This window comes from Molothrus aeneus, chromosome 17 (assembly GCF_037042795.1).
Source record: "Molothrus aeneus isolate 106 chromosome 17, BPBGC_Maene_1.0, whole genome shotgun sequence".
NCBI lineage: Eukaryota > Metazoa > Chordata > Aves > Passeriformes > Icteridae > Molothrus > Molothrus aeneus.
The window spans coordinates 7,780,106-7,801,847 of NC_089662.1; the positions used below are offsets into that span (position 1 = coordinate 7,780,106).

The 21,742-nt window shown below is 57.7% G+C and overlaps 1 protein-coding gene across 1 annotated transcript in view; it reads left to right on the top strand.

The window, feature by feature from the left end:
- Window positions 1–696: 696 nt before the first annotated feature.
- Window positions 697–21,742, top strand: part of NOL4L (nucleolar protein 4 like) — a 63,371-nt gene continuing 42,325 nt past the window's right edge. The window contains exons 1-2 of the mRNA XM_066561384.1: window positions 697–1,005; window positions 18,549–18,704. Of these exons, the coding sequence (XP_066417481.1) occupies window positions 697–1,005; window positions 18,549–18,704 (465 nt within the window). The remainder of the gene's footprint in view (window positions 1,006–18,548; window positions 18,705–21,742) is intronic.

Here is a 21,742-nt window from a genome sequence, read left to right on the forward strand (position 1 = left end):
CCCCCGCCGGCCCGTCCCGCCGCACACGTGCGCCCGCGCCCCGCCGGCCCTTTGTCTGGGACCGGCACCGGGACCCGCGCCCACCGACACCCCCTACCCCGCCCCGGCCGCTCGCCCCCCCGCTCCGCTATCCCGTACGGGGCCGTATGCCCGGGGAGCGGGGAAGCGGGGGGGGGAAGAGGCGGCCCAGCCAGGGGAGCGCATCCCACCGGAGCCGGGGCGGGGGGGAGCAGCTGCCCCGGGACCGGGTGTTGGAGGGGGGGGGGGGGTGGAACGACCCGTCGGTGGCGGCGAGGCCGCTCTAACAGGTGGGATCCCGCTGAGAGGAGGAGGCGGCCGGAGGGGGGCGGAGGAGGCAGGGACGGGCGGGCGGGCGGGCGGGCGGAGGGAGGGAGGGAGGGGGACGAGCCGGAGCCGCCTGTGATCCTGTGACAGGAGCGGCTGCTGCTGCTGCTGGCGCCGCCGGTACCTCCCTCCGGTCGCTGTCCGAGCCCCGGTGCTCCCCCCCTCCTCCCCGTTACAGCGGCCGCCACCCCTCCTGCGCCTCTTGCTCCCCGCTCCATCCCGCCCGTCGCCCCCGCAGCCCGTCCCGGGAGCGCCGCTGCCCCTCCGCCCGCTCCGGGACAGGGCGCGGGGCCGGGCGCCGCCGCTGCTGCTGCTACCGCCGCCGTTACCGCCGCCGCCGCCGGTCGGGCGATGCCGAAGCCGCCGTTACTGCTGCGGGGGAGCCGCCCCGGGGACAGCGAGCTGGGGCGGCAGTTCCGGGACTGGTGCCTGCGCACCTACGGGGACTCGGCCAAAACCAAGACGGTGACCCGGAGCAAGTACCAGCGCATCGCCGAGGTGCTGCAGGGGGGAACCGGCTCCGGCGGCGGCTCCGGCGGGGGGGAGAAAGGCAAGTTCCAGTTCTGGGTCCGGTCCAAGGGCTTCCGCCTGGGAAACGGCACCAGGGAGGCGACGAAGATGGGTCAAGTGGTGGTATATGTGCCGGTGAAAACGGGAACGGTTAGTGCGCTCCGTGCCCCGGGGGCTCTGTGTCTGTCTGTCTGCCTGCCTGTCCGTGTCTGTTTGTCCTCCCCGGGGGTGCGGGTGGGGAGGGGGGGGGAATTGCCCGGGGTGGGGGCGGGCACCCCCGGGGCCCCGGTCCCTTCCACCGCCGCGCCGGCCCTGTCCCGTCAGCACCGGGCGGCCCAGCCCCGCCGGCCGCCGGGAGCGCGCATGCCCCATGCGGGGCGCGACGCGGGGCCCGGCCGCTCCCGCAGCCCCCGCCGCTCCCGGGGCAGAGCCGCCGCGCCCCCGCCGCCCCGACCCGCCCGGGATGCGGATGGGGAGAGGCGCCCGCCCGGAGCCTCGCACCTTCCGCTGCCCCCCCGATCCCCATCCCCGTCCCCGTCCCATCCGGTGCTGCCGCCTTCCCCGGGCGCTGCCGGCGCGGGGGAGGTGGGGGGGCGGCGGTGCCCCGCGCCCGCCGCCGTGCACCTGCCCCCGCGGGGGGGCCGCGCCGCCGCCCGGTGCGGGCCCCGCCGCCCCCCCGCCCCGTCCGATCACGTTCGCCCGGCATTTCCCATCCGCCCCACGGCCGGGGACAGGGCTGCAGTCAAGGGCAGCGGGCGGCGGGGAGGGGGCGCCGGCACCCCCCGCCCCCCCGCGCCGCCGCCGCGCCCTGCCCGCCCCGCTGCCGCGCCGAGCGGAGCGGAGCGGGGCGAGTCTCGCCGAGCCGAGCGGAGCGGGGCGAGCCCGGCCGCCGCGCTGAGCCCGGCCCCGGCGTCCCGCGGCGCTGCCCGCCCGGCGCGGCCGCCGCAGCCGGTGCCCCGGGGGGTGCGGGCAGCGGCAGAGCCCGGATTAGGGCAGCTCCCCCCGCCCGCTCGCGGGCCGCTGTCCCGGGAACTCCCCCGCCGGAGCCTCATTGTTCGGCGCCCGGCCGGGCCGGGGAGCGGGGCACCGGCCGCCGCCTCCCTCCCTCCTCCCGCCGCCGCCCGGGGCTGCCCCGCCGCCCCATTGTTCCCGTCCCGAGCGTGTCCCGCTCCCCGGCGCGGGGGGGAACGCGCAACTTTGGCGGCCCCGGCCCCGCGCAGGGAGCGCCCGGCGGGGCTGCCCCGGTCCCGGCCCCGCGCCCCCCGCCGTCCCCCGCGCCCTTCTCCGCCCCGCCGGGACCGCGGGCACCGGAGGGCTCTGGCAGGGATTTTTTTCCCCCTGTCCCTCCCCGCCTCTCCCGCTGCTGCTGCTGCTGCCGCTGCTGCTGCTCTGAAGGGTGCAGTGTTTTCTGTGCACACAGACTCCAGCATTGATGTGGCTGGAGGATGCTTCCATTGAGGGCAGCCCATCTGTGGCAAATGCTTCTAAACGCACTATTTACCTCCCATCTGGTCCGCCTGATTATTGGGGGGAGGGGGAAGGGTCATTATTTCTCCCTCTCCCTTCGTGGTGCTCTGAGGCTCCTTTCTTTCTCCCCTCTCAGCCCCCCTCCCCCATGCAATGCCCCAAAAAAATTCTTTGCAATTTTTTTTTTTTAAGACCTCTTAGCAGCCCTCCTCTATCTCTGCCCCTGTGCCAGGAGCCCCTGAGGGAGGGCGGATTAGGTGCTGTACCCCCTTCCAAAGATCCTGCACTCCCTCCCGGGTCCTCTCCATGCAGTCAGCGACTCTATCCCAGATCTTCCAAATGCTGCAGAGTCATGGTACCCCAGAGAGGCCGAGCCAGACTCCCTCGACCCCGCTGCTCGCTAGATGCCCCCTCCCCTTTGTCCGGGAGGGAGTCCCGAGGGTCAGCGGCTCAACCAGGCCGGCACAAGCCCGCATATTCCCAAAGGGCCTCTGCACAGATGAAGTTTCAGCGAGGAGCATGCCTAGGCCCCCGCATCTTCCCTGGCAGAGTCCCTGCAGGCTACAGACAGGCGTTACACCCAGACTCCCCTAAACCAGCACACACAGGCAGATATACCCTAAGGGACAACCGAATTTTTTCAAGGGGCAATACAGCTTATTTCCCAGTGCCTAGATGCCAGCCAGATGTTAGGACTGGGAGCGCTTTGCAGAGCCACTGCAAAGGGAGACCAATCATCACAGTCCCCAAAACCTTCCAGAGTGGGGTCTGTAGAAGTTGTTGCCTCCTGCTCCTTTGGTCCCAGCCTCCCTGGCCCCCCTTGGCCAGGAATCCCATGGACCATTTCAGATGAGTGCAGTTGAGAGTTTGGTTTTGCCTGAAGTGGCTCTCAAATTTAGAGATAACTTGTCAGGGATTTTCTTCGGCTCCTTGTAATTCAGTGCTCTCCGCATCCTTGGTGGTTTGGGCTGGGTTTGGGGTGTATTTCCTTGCTCTCAGGCACACAGTCAAATATGTCATGAAGCTGATATGAGGCTTTTGCTGGACAGTAACGCCTGGATTCTGGTTTAATGTCTGTTCAGCTGCTTTTCCCAAATACTTCTGGAGCGGGTTTTGGTTGCTTTCCCCTGGCTGTGCTCCTCAGCAATCTGATCCCGCTCGTCCTGTCCGCTCGCCCTTCTCCAGGCACATCTGCCGGGCCAGCACCGTTCTGGGGATGTCCCCTGCTGCAGGGACAGGCAGAGCCCCACCCCGGGTGCACTGAGGGGGTGCCAGGTGCTCTGCTCTGACTGCAGGACACCACAGCAAATCCAAGGGACCAGGAGGGAAAGCTGGAAAAGAGGAGGAAAAGAGCGTGTAGAGGGCAGCAGTGGGGATAAGATTTCCTTTCCCTGACAGGGCTGGGGCCACTCCTCCTCTGGAAAATAATAATAATGACAATCCCAAACCCCAAAAATAATCACAACCCGCCCCCCCCAGCTAGCCAGCTGAGCTGTCCCTTTTGGCTTGTGCACCCTGAGCTGGTTTGTGTATTTTCTGCGCATCCGTAGTGAAAAATTAATTAACATGTGGTTATTATTTTCTCTCCTGAGTAACTTTCCCTTGCCCTCCTCCAGGCCTCTCATCAGAACAGGCCTAATCAGATTTGGGTGGCTTGAGAGCAGGGACTGTGCACTGAGAAGGGGGCATCTGCCTTAGGTGGTGGTCAGAGCAGATGGTGGTCTTCTCAAAGAATGCACTGGGAATAGGAACAGCAGTGCGGACGGATGTCTGGCACAGAGACTGTTCACATTTCTTTTTCCCAGATGAACGTCCCAAAGATGCTGGACGTTTAACACATACAATTAAAAAAGCCCTACGCAGATAAACACAGGCAGTTTAGCGGTGTAGGACATTGTTGCCTGACAGCCCTATTCACACGTGGGCTGGACTCTGCATCCTTTAGGTCAGGGTATTGGAAAAAAATACATTTAGGCTGTACTGAAGAGGAGGGTATCTTTGTGTGCTGCTGCAGCACAGACAATGGATACAGCCCAAAGTGCTCAGATCTGCCCTTCTTTCCTATGGCTGACACACTCTAAGGTGTGAACCCCTTCATTATCCATGGGCTGGATCGAATCCTGGCACTGGATGGGCAGCACTCATCCTTCTCCCCATCTTTGCTAAGAACTGTGGGAGAATTTGTCCATGACAAGGTGCTAAGATGCAGTTCATTATAATCTCATGTCCCTCTTGTCCTAAGCATTTAGCATCATTTAGACAGTCTTTCCCAGACAAATGTGGAGCGAGATGGAGCCAGGGTGCAGGAAAATGGCCAGCCCTCGGTGACAACCGGCGGAGCAGATGGCTGTGGCCGGAGCAGCGGGTGTGCAGGGGAGGCTTCTCCTCAGACTTGGGCTCGGGCGTTAGCTGCTCTCTAAATCGATGCTGCACTTGGCCGTGTGTGGTGGGAGCCTGTCACAACTCCGGCGGTGCTGGCAGGCCATGCTGCAGGCTGGGGGGCTGCGGGATGGATGAGCAGGGCAAGCCTGGAGTCAGCCCAGCCCTTCGGGGGCTGTGCGGAGCCGTGGGGACCAGGCAGGCTCTGCAGCACTGCCCACGTTTCATTCTGCTTTGCTGCTCTCTCCCCGTCCCCCGCAGCGCTGACATGAGGCTCTGGGGCTCTGTAGGCATCACTAACAGGGGAGGGCATTGCTCCAGTGGGTTGCTGCTGTTGTACAGGTACAGCTCACCTGTGCCAGCTCCCCTGGAGCCAGATGTACAAAATTATTTCATGGTTGTGCCTCATAAAACTCACCCGAGGAGCGATGCTGGGGTGGGGGGGAGCACTGGAAATACAACTGACGAGTCCAAAATGCAAAAATGGATGGAGGCTTTAGTGGACAGCAGGAAAACTATCCCACGGGACAGCAGATAAATCTCACAGCATGGCCTAGCCTTAAATTCGTTTTAGCTCCAGAGACAGGGAGTGTTGTGCTGTGGAAGCTGCGGTGCCAGGCCGTGGGACAGCACAGCAGAGTGGCAGAATGCCGGAGCTGAGGAGCCAGGCATGTCAGAAAGATGCTGCTCCAACAGCTAATAGAGGCTACATTTTTCCTGATACAAGTACCCTTCAATGCCCATATTCAGTGCCCCAAAAAGCTGCACATCTATAACCTCTGAGAACATCAGTCAACAGAAGGTTTTCACGGCGTGAATAACCACTCAGACTTTCTGGGGACTTCAAGTGATAAAAAAAATAAATCAAGACCATTCAGAAGAGCCTTAGACAAGGCAGATGGGCCTGAGGGTATTATCTGAGAAATCGTCTATTACTCCCATTGCACCAGCCTTACTTAGAGCATGCAGAGCTTTCACCTGTGGAGAGATCCCACCCTGAGCACACAGGGCAGCACCAGCTTTTCCAAGGAGTGAAACCGATGGCAGGTTTACATTTAAATGTGCCCTTAGGAGACTGGAACAATTCTGGCCTGGGTGCATGGTCCCATTCAACCCCATCTAAAGAAAATCTCCCACATTAGCATCCCGTCCAGATTCAGCTCCAAATTTGCACAGCATCAGTCACAGATTTCACATCTGAAGCTGCTCGTGGTAAGACTCAGAGAGGGCAGTGACACCCAATCCCCTGGGCCCAAGAGCTGGCTTAGCCTCACCAGGCAGTAGCTAAAGCCTTAGCAAGGTGAATTTAAAGAGTTCTGATGATCTGTAGTTACACAGACTGGCAGAATGAAGTTCCTCACTGCTGGGAGCAGATCTGACAGCAAAGCCCACTCCCGGCTCACTCCCATCCTTTCAGGACAGCCTGCTGAAGCCACTTCTAATGATAAGGGGGAAACCAGGATCTCCTTCAGTCCTTGCTTTATTTCTGCCAAGCCTACAAGCCTGATTAAAGGCAGTCCCACAGTAGTCATTAGTACTGTGTCCCAGTCCCAGAGGTCCCACCATCCCAGCCACCCTCATCCTTGGCTGCTGGCTGTGGTCACCAGCATTTGTGAGACCTGGAGCTCCACCAGCAAAGGTTCCCAATACATGTCTGACCAAACAGTTTCTGAAAAAATAAATCTCTGCCATTCACACTGCACATCCTACATGATTCCAGAAACAGGCATGGCATTGCTGATCCGAGAGAAGTGTTTTTTGGATAACATTTATCTGAAAGTAATCTCTTTCACCTACAATTGTTTTCAATTTGTAATTCTCAAAGGGTGTCACCTCTGAAGAAGGTCCAAAAGCAAACAACCAAAGCACAGCTTTGCCAGGCCTTGGTCAATGAGTCTGAAATGTAAAGAACCCCAGGTCTGACAAGGGGCTGTTGTTCCCACACTCCAGGTTATGTCCCACCTTTGCACAGGAAGAGGGTCTGAGCACTCAGGGCCTTGTTAATGAGGAGGAGAGAGGACTGGTGTGAGGACAGTACGTGGCTGTTCTCAGCTCCCCTCGTGGGCCTTGCTCAGAGGGGCTTGCTCTGACCACAGGCAGAAGGGGGAATTCAGTCAGTGACTAAAGTCTGCAGCAGAGCCCAGAGAGGCAGCCACAGTCCTTTCAGTGGGAACTTTCTCAGGACCATTCTCAGCAATAATCTTCTTTTGGTACAACTTGTTCAGTTTTAGTTTTATCATTATGTTAGGCTTGATATGAGCAGTCTGTGAACTTACACCGTGGACAAGCAAATGGCAGGGAAAGCCCAGGGGTGTGGAGGAGCATTGGTGGAGTGTCCATCCACCCTGCCTGGCCAGCGTGGATGCTCTGGCATTGCCATGACAGAGGAATGCATATTAATGTCTCTTTCTTTAGTGCAAATCATTAATTATCTTTCCCTGATCTCATATCAGCTGTGCCCACCTCTAAAGAATCACATTGAGAACGGGCCAGAGCCACCCCAGAGCTTCAGTGTCTGGTTTAATTAGCTGATTGTAGCAAGGGCAGGTACCTGTTGGCCAAAATCATTGTCTTTGCTGGAAAGCTACTGACTTCAACTTTTATGGCTGGTGCCAAAGAATAGCAATTTATTTGAGGAGAAATAACTGCAGGGAGTCTGTGCTGTGTGTGAGAGCAGAGAGCAGAGCAGAGGTTTGGGTAACACTGTCCATGTCTGAGGTTAAGGCAGCAGCCTCTGGAAGGGGAGTGGAGCCTGGTTGTGTCTTCCTGGCACGGTGCAGGGCCCTTCACGAAGTGACAGCCAGGAAGACAATGCTGTGTGAGTGGTTTCTCTCTGTCCTTGCTCTTCTTTGGCTTGGCAGCCCCAGAGGATGTATTTCCCTTCCAACAGACAGGCAAAGGCTCTGATGGATTTGCTCCTCACCAAGAGGGAGGGAGGGCTCTGGGAAGATGGGGTCACTCAGTCTTTCCAGTTGGTAGTGGGTTGCTCTTATGGGAGTCTTTGGGCTAAGAATCCAAACTCACCAGAAACAAGCCCCCCCCCCCCAGAAAAATGAGACTGAAGTTTGGGACTCCTCTGCTGGCTTGCATTTGAAGGAGGGATCTCAAAGCAAATACCGAGTCATCCACTCATCCACACTGTGGTGACATCCAAAACCTCCTGGGTGTCGGTGCTGCAGGTCCCACCCACACTGGCTCCAGGTGCCGCAGGGTGTTCCAGTTTGCAGTCTCACAGCACTGGGACAAGCAGCCAGTCCAGGGAAGCCGCTCCCTTGGGGATGCTTTTGGGTTTGTCATTTCCATCCTCGGTTTGAGCGCTGGTTGTGTGGCTCCCGGGGCTGGGAGGAGGCTGGGAGGAGGCCTGGCGTCTCCCGCTCACCTGCGCCCGGCGTTTGGATCCGGCAGAAAGCCCTTGAGCTGGTGACAAAGGTCTGGATGTGGGCTGGAAAGTACAGTCCTGTCTCTTAGCAACTGGTTCCTACCTCTGAGCTCTCGGAGCCGTGTGTGGGACAGAGAGCATCAGTCACGCTCCCGCTGCCGCAGCAGCGACGCACCGAGGAGGGGATGGGGGATCAGGCCGGCTCCAGCCACCGCCGAGGCGCTTAAAGAAGCTCAGGCATTTCCAGCACAAGCAGTCATCTGTGAGCCCAATCAAAGCTCGGGTTTAATTGCTTTCCTCGTGCCCTTCTCTGCCCGGCCAGCGGCGCCGATTGGCTGCGGCAGCGGTGCCTGCCGGCACCCAGAGCCCGCTCCCCAGCGCACCGCACCGGGGTGGGGACGGCACCGGGAGGAGCGGCACGGAGGACACAGCCCGTGTGTTTGTAGAAAAATGAGGCGTCCTCGGGTCCTCCCCTGAACTCCTCCACAGGGCAGCTGGGAATCCCCGTCCTCTCACAGACATTTGCATGGCTGTTTTCCCTCTCAGTGCTCGTTCTGCTGTTTCACCCTCGTGTTTCCTCTCCCAGCCCAAAGCAGCTCCTCTCTGCTGTGCGTTTCTCAGGGGCTCCCTTGCCAAGCACTGTTTCATAAACATTTTCACGAATCCTCTGCTTTGTCCTCCTAATTAACCATCCAATTGGCCCCCAGTGGAGCCTTCACCTCTCCTGTGAAGATCCTGCTTGCACAGATTATAACCTGTCAGCTGCCAATTTATTCCTCACACAGAGGGCAGGTTGTATTAATTGTCTGCCTTCCCTGCCCCGCTTGCTTTGCCCCTCCTTTCTTTTCCTCCCAAAAGCATCCCTGTTTGGAGACACAGACTCACCAAAGACCAGGGAGAGTCAGATGTGAGGCCACTCCATATGCCTCATGTGTCCAGCCTGCAGTGCTATGGCATTGAGACCAGATGTGATGGGATGAAGTGTCACACCTGGGAGAGGGATCTCTGTGGATGGATTACCACAACAGACTGTTTAAGACCATGCTTGACTTCTGCTCCCCCCATGTGTAGTCTCAGTTAAGAGCTCAAAAAAATTCCACTTGGTCATCCCAGGTTAGTGGGGAATCATTCCTGGGCTTATCTAAAAGTCTCAGTTTGGCTTTCGGAAGGGTTGGGGTTCACCTGGAGTGGTTATGATGGACATGAATCAGAATACAGGGGGCTTTACCTAAATGCAAGGGGACAACAAGCAGAGCTCCATCTATGTCTGCCCCCTGTGGCCCTTGCCCTGACTGCCTGTACAGGACCCTCCAGCCTTGCAGAGCCAGAGCCCAGGGTAAATACAAGTGAGCCCAGGATAAATACAAGTGCCTGCTCTCACTGAGGGCAGTGGACATCTGTTTTCCTGGGTTCCCATGTTGGGAAAGGGCATGATGGAGTCCAGCATGACCCTTATGCTTCCACAATGTCCCCATTTCATGAACCCAGTGCGGGCTCACGGGGAGCAGTCGTGGTGGTGCTTGGCTGTGCAGCCGGTGTTTCCAGGCTCTGGCATCGGGACCAGGCTGTGCTGAAGCCACTGTGGTGTGGTGCAGCTCAATCCCTGCTGTGCCCTGACCTGGAGAGGAGGCTGGTTTGGAAGGGGAGGGCTTGCAGGCCTTTTACCCCCCTCCAACATCCGCTGAGCTGTCAGCATTTCCCTAGAGGCACATCACATTGTTCCTGTGGGAGTCTCCGACTGTGGCCCACATACTGGGAGCTGCCAGGGCACAGGGAGCTGGCACCAGGATGCCACACATCCAGGGCTCTGCCTCTCAGCCCTGCCTGACCTTGATTCACTGTAGCATCATTTGTAACTGATTTTACATAATTTTTCTTACCACTGACGAGCTGAACTGCTGCTGCTCCGTATCTCCTCCTCCTCAGTTTCATTTTGACATCACCACGTTCTCACTGTAGGTGTGATGATGTCACCTGGCTGCCCTGACACTGCTGGGTCTATTCCTAGGCACAGAGGGGTCACCTTGCTGTGACAGGTCATCTCATCACTTGTTACAGTGCCTTGGCCCCCCTCTGACTCAAAGGATTGTGCTTTGCTTGTGATTTTTATTAGATTAGTGCTTGGTGCTGGGGAGATCGCTCACAGTGATAAGTTACTTCAAGGAAGAGCCACCTCTAGAACATGTTCTGAGTTTGTGTTACAGCTACAGATTGTCAATATTCTTTAGATTCCTAGTTTTATAATTTTTTCGGGATGGAATATAAAAACTCTTCTGATTGTAAATGCAGTTTACCATTCCCCCCCTTCTTTTTTTCCATTCCAATAGCATTGTCCCCCAAATCACCAAAACCAAGATCCAAATAGCATTAAGAAATCACTGCTCACCTTTGCAAATATATTTTTTTGTAAATTACCAAACTCACATTTTAGAATCACAGAATCCTAGAAGGGTTTGGGTGGGAATGGACCCTGAAGATCGTCTCATTCCAACCTCCTGCCATGGGCAGTGACACCTTCCACTAGACCAGGTTGCTCCAAGCCCTGTCCAACCTGACCTGGAGCACTTGCAGGGACAGAGCATCCACAGTTCCTCTGTGCAAACCTTGCCTATTTCAAAATATTAAGAAACACTGCAACATTATAATAATCCCCAGATGATAATGCTCGTGATCTCCTCCCTATTGGCACCCACATGGCACTTCTCCCACCCAGGTCCCTCACACCTTGGAGAGGAGGGTGATGCTCACCAGCTAACAGGGAGTGGGAAATCCACGGCCCCAGGGAGCAATTTCCCAAGAAGGTCAGTCAGGTGCTCCACTCACCAGGCTGCAGGAAACTTTCTCACCAAACCCAAGTGAAGCAGTGCTTGGGCTGCCCCACAGCACCCAGTGTCTTGTTATCCCTGAAAGAGCCAGCTCCCCCTTGCTCCCATCCAGCAGGTGCAGGGTCACATTTATTGGGGAGCCCTGTGCTTGCCTCTGCCTGCCAGGGTCACATTTATTGGGGAGCCCTGTGCTTGCCTCTGCCTGCCAGGGTCACATTTATTGGGGAGCCCTGTGCCTGCCTCTGCCTGCCAGGGTCACATTTATTGGGGAGCCCTGTGCCTGCCTCTGCCTGCCAGGGTCACATTTATTGGGGAGCCCTGTGCCTGCCTCTGCCTGTCAGGGTCACATTTATTGGGGAGCCCTGTGCCTGCCTCTGCCTGCCAGGGTCACATTTATTGGGGAGCCCTGTGCCTGCCTCTGCCTGCCAGGGTCACATTTATTGGGGAGCCCTGTGCCTGCCTCTGCCTGCCAGATGCAGCTGCTCCTGCAGCCTCCCTGCCGGCGCACAGCCTGGTGCTGGCAGGGAGGCAGCTCTGCTCTCTTGCGCTGTGCAAAATGTCCTCTGCCTCCCGGGCAGAGCAGGCATCCAAGGAGTCTCTAAGCAGGCATCTGAGCAAGAATCTCTTCCTGCTGGGCTTCTCCTCTGTCCTTCAGGCAGCCCTGGGATGGATGGCAGCCCCATCCCCAGCCGCCCACCAGACCCTGAGCACACCAACCTCCCCTTGGCACCCTGCACCTGGGCCCTCTCCACAGCTGGAGGCAGGGCTGCCATTTCCAGGCTCGCCCCTCCCAGGCTGCTCTGTTTTCATTCCCAGGCCTGGGAGCCAGGGGAGGAATAAGCCGAGGTCAGAGCAAAGGCCTGGACCCATCCCCATGGCTCAGCTGCTGAAAGAGCTGCTTGCTCTGAGGAGCTGCCTGTGCCCCGTGAAAGACACACACCTCAGCCGTGTTTGCCAGCTAAAAATAAAGCACCCGGCTCCCCTCATGAGGAAGTATTTGCTTTGGGAGAAAAAAAAAAGCATTGTGTACAGTTCTGGCTAGAGAAACAATGTGAATGCCCCCAGTCTTGGCCTGAGTCAGCAGAGAGTATTGGGAAAATTATTTTTCCCTGTGCCTCAGTTTCCCCAGGAGAAATGAGCTCTCTTGGGCCACAGGGATGCTCAGCTGCTCAGGAGGGCTGGGGCTGTTTTCACTGCAGTGAGTGGAGCTGGAGCTCTAAGTGCAGGATGGGGCTTTGTGTTTGCTTGGTGCAACAAGACACAACACAAAATGCTCAGCACTGGGAAGCACCATCAGCATTTTAGCAACTGCTTTTCTCCCATTTTTAAACCAGAAATGATCAGAAAAAATTCCTAGCAAAATATTTCCAGGAGAAAAAAGAGCAAAATCTGTCAGTCAGAGCATTTCCCATCGTCTTCTTGTGGGTTCTTTTATTATGAGCAGTACAGCTGATACTGTTTTCAGCCCAGTGTCTTCCTGGTGCCTATTTCTAAGGCATGCTCTGTGCCCCTGGCATGAGGGGCAAGAGGAAGAGGGAAGTTCGAGGAATCTAGCTCCTCTTTCTCCTCGCAGCATTAGCAGAGGGAGCCTGCTGTGGTTTAACATATCCCCCGCAAAAGCTGCTTTCATCCTACACCTAAATACCATGAGGAGTGAACTTCCTAAAGCCCTGGAGAAGTCTAAATATAGAAGCCAATCAAGGGCTGACTTCCCAGAGATGAGAAGTACCAAGAACAGTTTCTTGATCAAAAGTTGTAAGAGTCCATATTGAAATAAAACGTCTGTTTTGGTGCTGAAGCCTGTGCAGGAGGAGTAGTTGCAGAGGTGGGCTGTGGGCTGTGGGCTGGTGGTGGCCACAGTGCCAGCACAGGTGGTCACTGGGGGCCATGGGCTGCCCAGGGAGGTGGACTTGAGGAATCCTGGTGTTCAGAGGAAATTCTTCCCTTTGAGGGTGGCAAGATACTGGCACAGGCTGCCCAGAGAAGCTGTGGCTGCCCCGTCCCTGGAAGTCTTCAAGGCCAGGTTGGGTGGGACTTGGAGAAATCTGGTCTAGTGCAAGGTGTCCCATGGCAGAGGGATTGGATGGGTTTTAAGGTCCCTTCTAATCCAAACCATTCCATGTTTTTATGATCTCTGGAGAGCTTGATGGGAAGCTGGTGTCATGGCAGGATCATATCCCATCCTGTATGTCACAGTTTCTGATCCCACTAGGTCCCAATTGCTGTGCACATCCACTCCCTGGTCCAGCTGAGCATTTTTGTCAGAAGACCAAAAATTCCCTTAGAACAAAATACGACTTGTAGAAAATTAGAAAGACGCTTCAAAGAGGAAAAAGCCAGGAGAGTGCTCAGATGAAACCCCACCTTTGCTCCTCTTAAAGAAGGGTTCCTCCTTTGTGCAGCAGAAGGAACCACCCAGGGCTGGAAGAGAGGGCGAGGGATGGGTGAGTGCCACAGGAATGGCACTGCTGCTGGTGTCAGCTGGGGAACCCACGGTCATGCCGTGGGGTGACTCCAGCAGGGGACAGGAGGGCTCTGATCCTGACCTGGCTGAGGACAGTGGCTGTGTCCCACAGGCAGAGCAGCTGGAGCACAGGCAGAGCGAGCGACGTTGCCTGTCTGTGTACAAGGGAGGTGACCTTGAGGGACAGCTCGATACGGCTGGCCCCAAACATCCAGCTGGGCTGTCCCAGGGATGAGGGTGACAGTGGCCCTTCCAGCCAGCAGCAGGAAATTAGTTTAACGTGCACCTCTGTGCTGGGGCGGGGAGATGCTGTGGTTGGGAGATACAGAAGGGAACGCTTTCATGTGGGAAGTGCAAGGAGAGGCGAGGGCAGAGGGTCTGCTTGCGGGCAGAGAGCAGAACACAGCCATTATCAGGCAGGGCTCTGCTGGCAGGAAGCTGCTTTTGACTCACAGGAAGCTGAATTGGGCTGGTATCGGCCCTGGTGCGAGGGCCAGGGCAGTGTTTTATCTGCTGTTGAGCACAGCAGATGGGGAAGCAGTCGGCACTCCCTCCCATCCCACTCCTGCCCCAGCAGTCCCAGCCTGATGGCCCTGCAGCATAACCCCCTTGGAGAAGGGATGCTTCCCTGCAGAGCTGTGAAGCTTCCTGGGCCCAGGAGAACTGCCAGTCCCACTGGGGAAGGCACTGCCAGGCAGTGCAAGGGCACAGCCAAGCCCCTGCATGCTGCTGAGCCCAGAACGGGCAGTTTCCAGTTCTTCTGGCAGTGTCTATCCCAGTCAGCCTGAAGAGGAGCTGGGAGCATGCAGGCTTTGGAGAGCTCTGGTTAAATGTTCCCAGATTCTCCCAAACCCAACTCCAAGCTGGGGAAGGGCTTGCAGGGTTGAGAAGTCCTGTGCATGAAGGCTGCTGTCATCCCTTGGCCTCCCGGGAGCTGCCTGGTTGGGTCTGGTTTCGCTGGGGTGGTGGCAGGTTGCTGGGGCTTGGGGTGGAGGTCACCACGGGCAGCACGGACTGGATCAGGTGGCAGCTGCTGGCTGTGGATCTGCTGCCCCACAGAAAACGGGGCTAGCTCATCAGTGCTGCAGTTTGGCTGTGAAAATCTCCCATTATGGCAGTTTTCACACCCAGGCTGGGCTGCTGAGGAATGGCCACAGGGGCTGGTGGAGACACAGCAGGTTGCTGGGAGCACAGGGAGCTGCGTGCGTGGAGGAGGTTGGTCATGGAGATGTGTGGGTGCTGCTGCCAAGCTCCAAGGCAGGACTGGGCTGTGTAGGAGCGATGGCAGGGCTGTGTAGGAGCTATGGCAGGGCTGTGTGGGAGCATGGCAGAGCTGTGGGAGCCATGGCAGGGCTGTGGGAGCCATGGCAGGGCTGTGTGGGAGCCACAGCAGGTCCATGTGGGAACAAGGCAGGTCCGTGTGGGAGCATGGCAGCGCCCTAGGAGCATGGGAGGGCTTTGGGAGCCATGGCAGGTCCTTGAGGGAGCCGTGGCAGTTCCATGTGGGAACACACCAGGTCCATGGGGGAGCCGTGGCAGGTCCATGGGGGAGCCTGACAGGCCTGCGGGAGCCGTGGAACGTCCATGCGGGGGTGTGGCGGGGCTGTGGGAGCGCGGCAGGGCTGCAGTGGGGCTCCAGAAGTGAGCGGAGCTGCGGCCGGATGGCGGTTCCGGGAGTGGTAGGAACCCTCCCCTGCCCCTGCCCCTGCCCCTGCCCCTGCTCGCCCGTCCCGGGCCCGGCGAGGTGCGGGCCCGGCCGCAGTGGCCCCGCCGCCGCCGGTGCCTGCCCCGGGCCGGTCCGCGCCGGGCGGGGCGCGGGGGCAGCGGGCGCGGGGCGGCGGCGGCGGGCCCGGGGGAGCGGATTACCGCCGGTTGCCGTGGTTACCCGCTACCTGCCGGCGGGCCCCAGCCCGGCCCGGGCGGGGGGGGCTCGCCCGGCCCTGCCTCCCTCCCCCGCCGCAGCAGATGTCATCCCGCGCCGCCGCTCGGGGCTGCCCGAGCGCTCCCCGTCCCCTCCCGCCGCACCGCCCCCGTCCCGGGCCGGGCGGGGGCCGAGCGTGCCCGGGGCGGCTGCCGAGAACAAAGGTGCCGGGGCTGGGCGCTGCCAGCGCCATGGCCGGGCCCTGGGAGCGCTGCCCGGCCCGCGGCGCAGCCGGGACAGCGCTGCTGCCTGAAATGGCTGTCGCCGCCCGGGGCCGGGCACGGAGGCGACCTCGGGCCGCAGAGGCGGCTCCCGGCGCTGATCCGCCGGGCTGGAGGCGGCCGGGATGGAGCAGGGACAGAGGAGGTGCAGGGGCAGCGAAGCCCAGGGGAGTGGTCCTAGGGCAGAGGGTCCCCGGGGTACCGGTGCTCAGAGATGTGGAAATAGACAAAGGACACTGGGGAGGAAAAAGACCTGATGGAGGAGAGGAGCTGAGAGTGCTCACAGCTCAGGGAAAGTGGGGAGGATGTGAGGAAAGGCAGGGTGAGAACTGGGGGGCACAGTACACAGAGAAGGAGAGACTGGGAAGAGGGAGAGACAGAGCCGTGCTGGGCAAATATAGGGAAAAGGAGGATGGCTGGAAGGTGGTAGAGGGACTCCTCAGCACCTGAAATGCCACCTGCTTCCAAGCACCTCTGTCAGGGCTGAGCTTTGCTCCTGAAATCTTTTCCTCCTTGTGGGGGCAGGTGACTTCTAATAAAGCCCCAACACCAGGACAGGGTAAAAGCATCCCTTCTTCCCATTCTGCTTCCCAACTGAATTTTTATTGCTATTTAAACCTGAGGGGTTTTAAGCCTTTCTGAGATATTATGGGCTCTGACTCATGCCTTGAATACTGGTGAGCAATGCTGGGTGTGGAAGGAGGAACCCGAGGGGCGTGGGCCCCTCTGAGAGGTACTTTACAGCACACGTGTCCTCTTAAATCCTAGGTCAACATTTGGATATATTGCCAGATATAAACCTCCCTAATCCTGGAGGCACTGACTTGATACTGCTTCTTATACCCAGTGGCTTTGATACTGCTTGCATCTCACCTGCTTCCCAAAGCTAAATAATCATCACGGGGAGAGCAGTCACAAGGCTGAGGAGGGGATGGGGGATCGCTGCAGGGGGTGGGATGCTGAGGAGGCAGCTCCGGATCCAGCCGGGGTGGAGAGGAGAGAGAGCGCTGCTGGGTGTGCAGGGAGGCTGTAGCAATGCCCAGACCCTGAGGTTACCTTCCCTGCATTCCTTCTGAAACAGGGGAGGAAACAGGGACCTGCTGGCCGGGCAGGGAGGAGGATATTAGCTGGTTGGAAACAATGATTTGCATACAGGGTTGGTTACAGCCTTAATTTTGAAGGCTGTGCTTGTTAGATCTGACTGTGCTTTTCCCCTGCTGCATTTTCCTTTGTCCTGTTTCTGTAATTATCCTCATTTCAACCCTGCTCTGAGGATTATTGGTCAGTAGGAAGCCTCCTAATGCCCACTTCTCCTTGGCAGGGGAATACCCATGCCCTCGATTAAACTGAAACTCTCTGAACGGTGACAGAAGAAATTAGATCTATATTCCTCAAAGACACTCCCTGGGGCGAAGTTTCCCGACCCCCACCACGCAGCCCTGCCACCCTGCCCCTTGTGTTCGCTCTCAATATTCTCTTTGTTACAGCCACCTTCAGCCCGGGCTTGGGGCTCCCCGGGGAGGGGAGAGGTGGTTTGTGTTGGAAAATCCTCGTGCCCATGTCCCGGGTGAGCTCAGCCACCATCCCACTGCAGCCCGTGCCCAGGACAGGCAGTCTCTGTTCCGAAATTGGGGTGAGGAGCCAACTCTAATAGGCAGCGCTGTACATTAAATGACTGCTCCTCTGAGATGTTGGGTAGCTCTAGCAGAAGGTGGGCCCACTAAGTGATTGATTTTTGAGAGGCCCTTCACTGGTGGCTTAAAGAACAGCATTTATTCAATCTATAGACTGTGTAAGATACACAGAGCCCGACCAAGGACAGCACAAACGCAGGTTAGGAGACTGGCTGTTCCCTTTGCTTGCAGACCCCTGCCAGACCCTGCCCACAGCCCCTGCCCACAGCTCCCTGCCAGCTCCTGCCTGCCCTCAGGGATGTGTGAATGCACGTGAAAAAGGTAGTTTGCAGGTAATTTAGATGTGCAGGTTGCTGCTTAGCTGCCTGGTGGGTACCCAGTGGACAACATCCATGCATTCCTTTTGGAAAGCAGCCCTTAAAGGGATGTAATATAGATACATATACATACATAGATGCATATATATAATATTTTCAAAATTTTTTGTCTATGCAAAAATAGCATTTTTTCCAGGAGCAAGCTAAGTGACCTCCCAAAGGCTGGCCCTTTCTCAGTCCCCCCTGCCATTACATAGCCACTGACCACCTCCCAGTAGCCCATCCTGCTCTGGTGCTTTGTGCCAAGTGCCGATAGCAGCTGCCGGGTCCCAGAGGCTGCCTCCCCTTCCCACGGCAAACCCTGCCAGTGTGAGCTGACACCGTTGGTGCCAGTCAGCTCGGAGGAGCACTGCTCCCCACACTTCCCACTCCCATCAGTCTGTCACCACTGTCGTGTGGCAGAATTACTGCCTCCTGCTCTCCAGCACATCCGAACACACAAAGAGCTGTGCTGCTGCTGCCAGCGCTCAGCTGCTCTGCGTCTGTGAGAGGGAGGGAGCCTTGGAAAGGTCAGTGCAGGGAAGGAGGGGATGCTGGCTCCTTCCTTTAGGGGCTGTATCCTGGCATCACAGTGAAACCTTGTCCTGCTGGCTGATCCATGTCCACGGGGACTGCAGCCAGCAAGAGTACCTCACATCTCAGGGCTTCCCAGGGTGGTTTAGCACCATGTGCAGGTCCAAAGAGCTTCCCCTGCCTGTTCCCCGCCTAGCAAAACCATCCCACATTACGGAAATTGAATCTCTTGATCAGTTGTGACTCCACTCTGGACTCTTCCCTTGTTTTTATTCCTGGCCCAATTTCGTTGCCAGCTTTAGCAGCACGACAGCAGCAGCCGCCACTGCCCTGGCTACAGCAGGATCCTCCCTGAAGCGATGTTTAATTTATCCCCCACATCCCCCGTGCCCAAGGCAGCCCGAGGCGGGAGCACAGCCACTCTGCCCCCTCCAACCACATTAGCCCCGGGCCGATCTCGTCACCCCTGTCACCCATCGCTGACACTAACTCAACTTGCCTGCACTGTTGTAGGGGGCAGATGGACTGTCGGAGCCCGAGGGCATCTCTCTGAAACGCGTGGCTGTGGTGGAAGATTTCTTTGACATCATCTACTCGATGCATGTGGAAAGCTCGTCGGAGCCGGGCAAAGCACCCAAACATGCCGGGCAGAAGAAAACCTACCGAGCGGTGAGAGTCCCGCCGTGCCCCGGGCAGGGCGGGCACTGGAGCGGAGGGAGAGTCCCTCGGGAATGGGGATGGCAGGGCAGGTAGGAGCAGAGCCGCTGGCGGGAGGCAGAGGAGAGGCAGAGCCCAGTGTGGCTGTGCGGGGAGGCGTGAGGAAGGAGGGGTTTAAAGGCAGAGCAGCTGTGCTCGGGGAATCCGGGCTGCAGCGGCAGCACAGCGCGGCTGCTGGGAGAGGAGAGAGCAGGGCAATCATACAAAGACACTGTGCGTGTCTGAAGGGAAAAGGAAGAGAAATCCTCGGTGTTAGTGATGGATGAGAGAATGTTTGTCCGGTCCCGTGCTTGCTCCGGGTGATCTGCCTCCCTGTCTCCCTCAGCCAGAGGGAAATGTCTCCTGTGGGCCTTGAAGGTCAGGAGCCTTCAGACAGGGGGAGCGGGGCACGGCCGTGGCCTTTCCCTCCTCTCCTGCCCCTCCTGGGTTTCCTCAGTTACAAAATGGAGGCAGGCACCAAGCTAAGTCTTGTCTTGGTTCCTTGGTTCCATGCATGCCAAGAACCAGCTCTATCCACCCTGAAACACCACTCTAGTTAGGTCAGGAATAATTTAGCTTGAAGTGTGCTTCTCCAGGGAGCTTGCTGTTTCTCCTGACTCTGCACAGCCCTTCAATGCAAACGTTTGGGCTCTCCTTTTACAAGAAGAGCTGAATTTACTGTCCAAGACCAAGCTACTCCCTTGAATCCCACAGCCCTAAGGACCAGGTCGCTTAGAGACAGGAGTGGCTTGCTGGCAGCTCATCTCTCTGGTGTATACAATGTCTCAGAGAGGTCTTTGCAGGCTGCCCTCGTCTCAGTGATGATGCCTGAGGTTCTGCACAGCTCTGTGCTGCCAGAGTCAGCACAGGGTTGGAGTCTGTCCTGCCTGCCTGTGTCCCTGCTCCATCCACGCTGTGCTGGGAGTCTCCAGGGAGCAGGGCTCTGCACGCAGAACTCATGGCATCACTCCCTGCCCTGAGCACTCCAGTCCTGCCCCTGCAGCAGAGCTGGGGGCTGGGGCACGCACTGACCCTCCCTGGCTGGGGGCAAGTGATGACCTTTTTATGGTCAAGGGGGGCAGCCCCACCAGCATGACCACAATTCAAAAACTTTCTGCTCATTTCCCCAGCAGACCACTCCGACCCTTCCCTAATTCCTTCAATTCATCTCTCTGGAGGACTAATCTGTGCCCTGCACAGCCCCAGGGGAGCAGGCTGGATCCGTCTGTTTTCCCAGGCCTGCTCACAGCAGTCAGAGAGAGCTTCACGCTCCACCCCTCATCTCCCTCTTGAGCTGAGATCATCACATTAGCAGCGTGTATCCCCTCCTGACCTGGCAGGAGCTGCTGGCTGGGCTGCCCAGCCTGGCTCCTGCCCTCACTGCTGCCCTTGCTCCCCGCAGCGCCTTTGTAGCCTGAGCTGGAAGGTGAAATGGTGCAGAGCACACGCCACGCCTGGCACCGCGCACAAAGGGACACTGCTGGGTGGCCAGCTGGGAGGCTCCAGGGTCCCCTGCCTCCTTCTCCCTGCTCCCTTTCCCTACCACTTCTGATTAGAGACACTGGAGAGTTTGCCCTTGTCCATGACCTCTGGAGGGAGGCAATCAGAAAGGGAGTTTGGATGGGAGATAACTCATCAAGGAAGCTGTCTGCTCTGCAGAGCATCAAATCAGCTGAGAAATAACAACTGTATCACTAAAATTAGCTGAACATTTGCAGCAGAGACTGTGGGCTTGCTGGAGCAAAAGAGGCAGGGAGACGGCTGAGCCCGGCAGGCAGCAGGCGGGGACAGTTCCCTGCCTGTGACACCCCACCACGGCTGCCACCAGCAATTTCCAGGCCCCTCATTTCAGCGTTTCTGCGGGAATCCCTTGTGCTTGTGCATCGATAAATATCACACAGAGGCAAAGGCTGAGCTGGCATCCGCTCCGCCACAACAGAGCTCGCTGGGGCTGCAGATAAATAGGAGGAGAATCCCATGAGGACCAGGCACTGCAGCCTCCATTTGAGCGCTGGGACAAGGTCCCCGCCTGAACTTTCCACCCATCTGGCATTCTGTGCGTGTGAAAGCCCGGGCTCTGCTGCCGCGCAGTGGAGAGGGATGCGGCTCCCTCCCACCGCAGAGCCAGAGCCGGGCACGGCGCTGCCTGAGCCGTGATCCAGCAGAGCCCCTGCCCCGCTGCTCTGCCTCTAGAACAGCACCCCCTCAGGGTACAAAAATGCGTGGAATTTAGGTCTTTTTGTATTTCATGTCGACTTTTAGAATTTAGGGATTGTTAACTATGTCAGGCAGGAGGACAATGTGGCCACAGGAGGGGGATCAGGACATCCTGGGCTGTCCTCCCAGCTCAGCCCCGTCACCCACGAGGTGTCTGATTCCAGCCCCACTTCCCGTCCTGAGTCCCACTTCTGCAGGGCTCCCAGCCCCGAGGACTGGCACAAACAATTGAATTTCTGTCTGCTTTATGACCCCACTTGTAAGTGCTGTGACCCCTGTGGGGGTCACGGCCCCTGGTTTGGGAACTGCCGTGCTGGGACAAGTCACTTAGACCAAACAGGATGGGTGATTAACCATAGGAGCCAGCCCAAAGTGAGAGGTGGGCTCTCCACCTTTTAATGCCTTCCAATTAAGACCAGATGTCTTCCTGGATGATGTTTTAGGCAAACCACAGGCCACGGGGCTGCAGGAGAACCTGGGTGAAGTTTTGTGGCTTGTGCTGCACAGGTCAGACTCCAAGATTTGATGGTGTTTTATGGCTTTAAAGAAGTCTACATTAAAATGGACTCATACCTTCTCCAAATAGCCTAGTCTTGATCCTTAGAAACACCGTAAAATTACTGCTGGCAGGAATTAATTGCAATAACAGGGATTGCCAGACACCTTCTGTGGGTGCTTAGGTCTGGATTTAGTGTTTAACTTCAAGCATTCAAGTTTTAAATATTTATCCTTAGCTTTTCCTCATCTGTAAAATATATACCATACAAAGGTTCAGGAGACTTAATTCATTATTG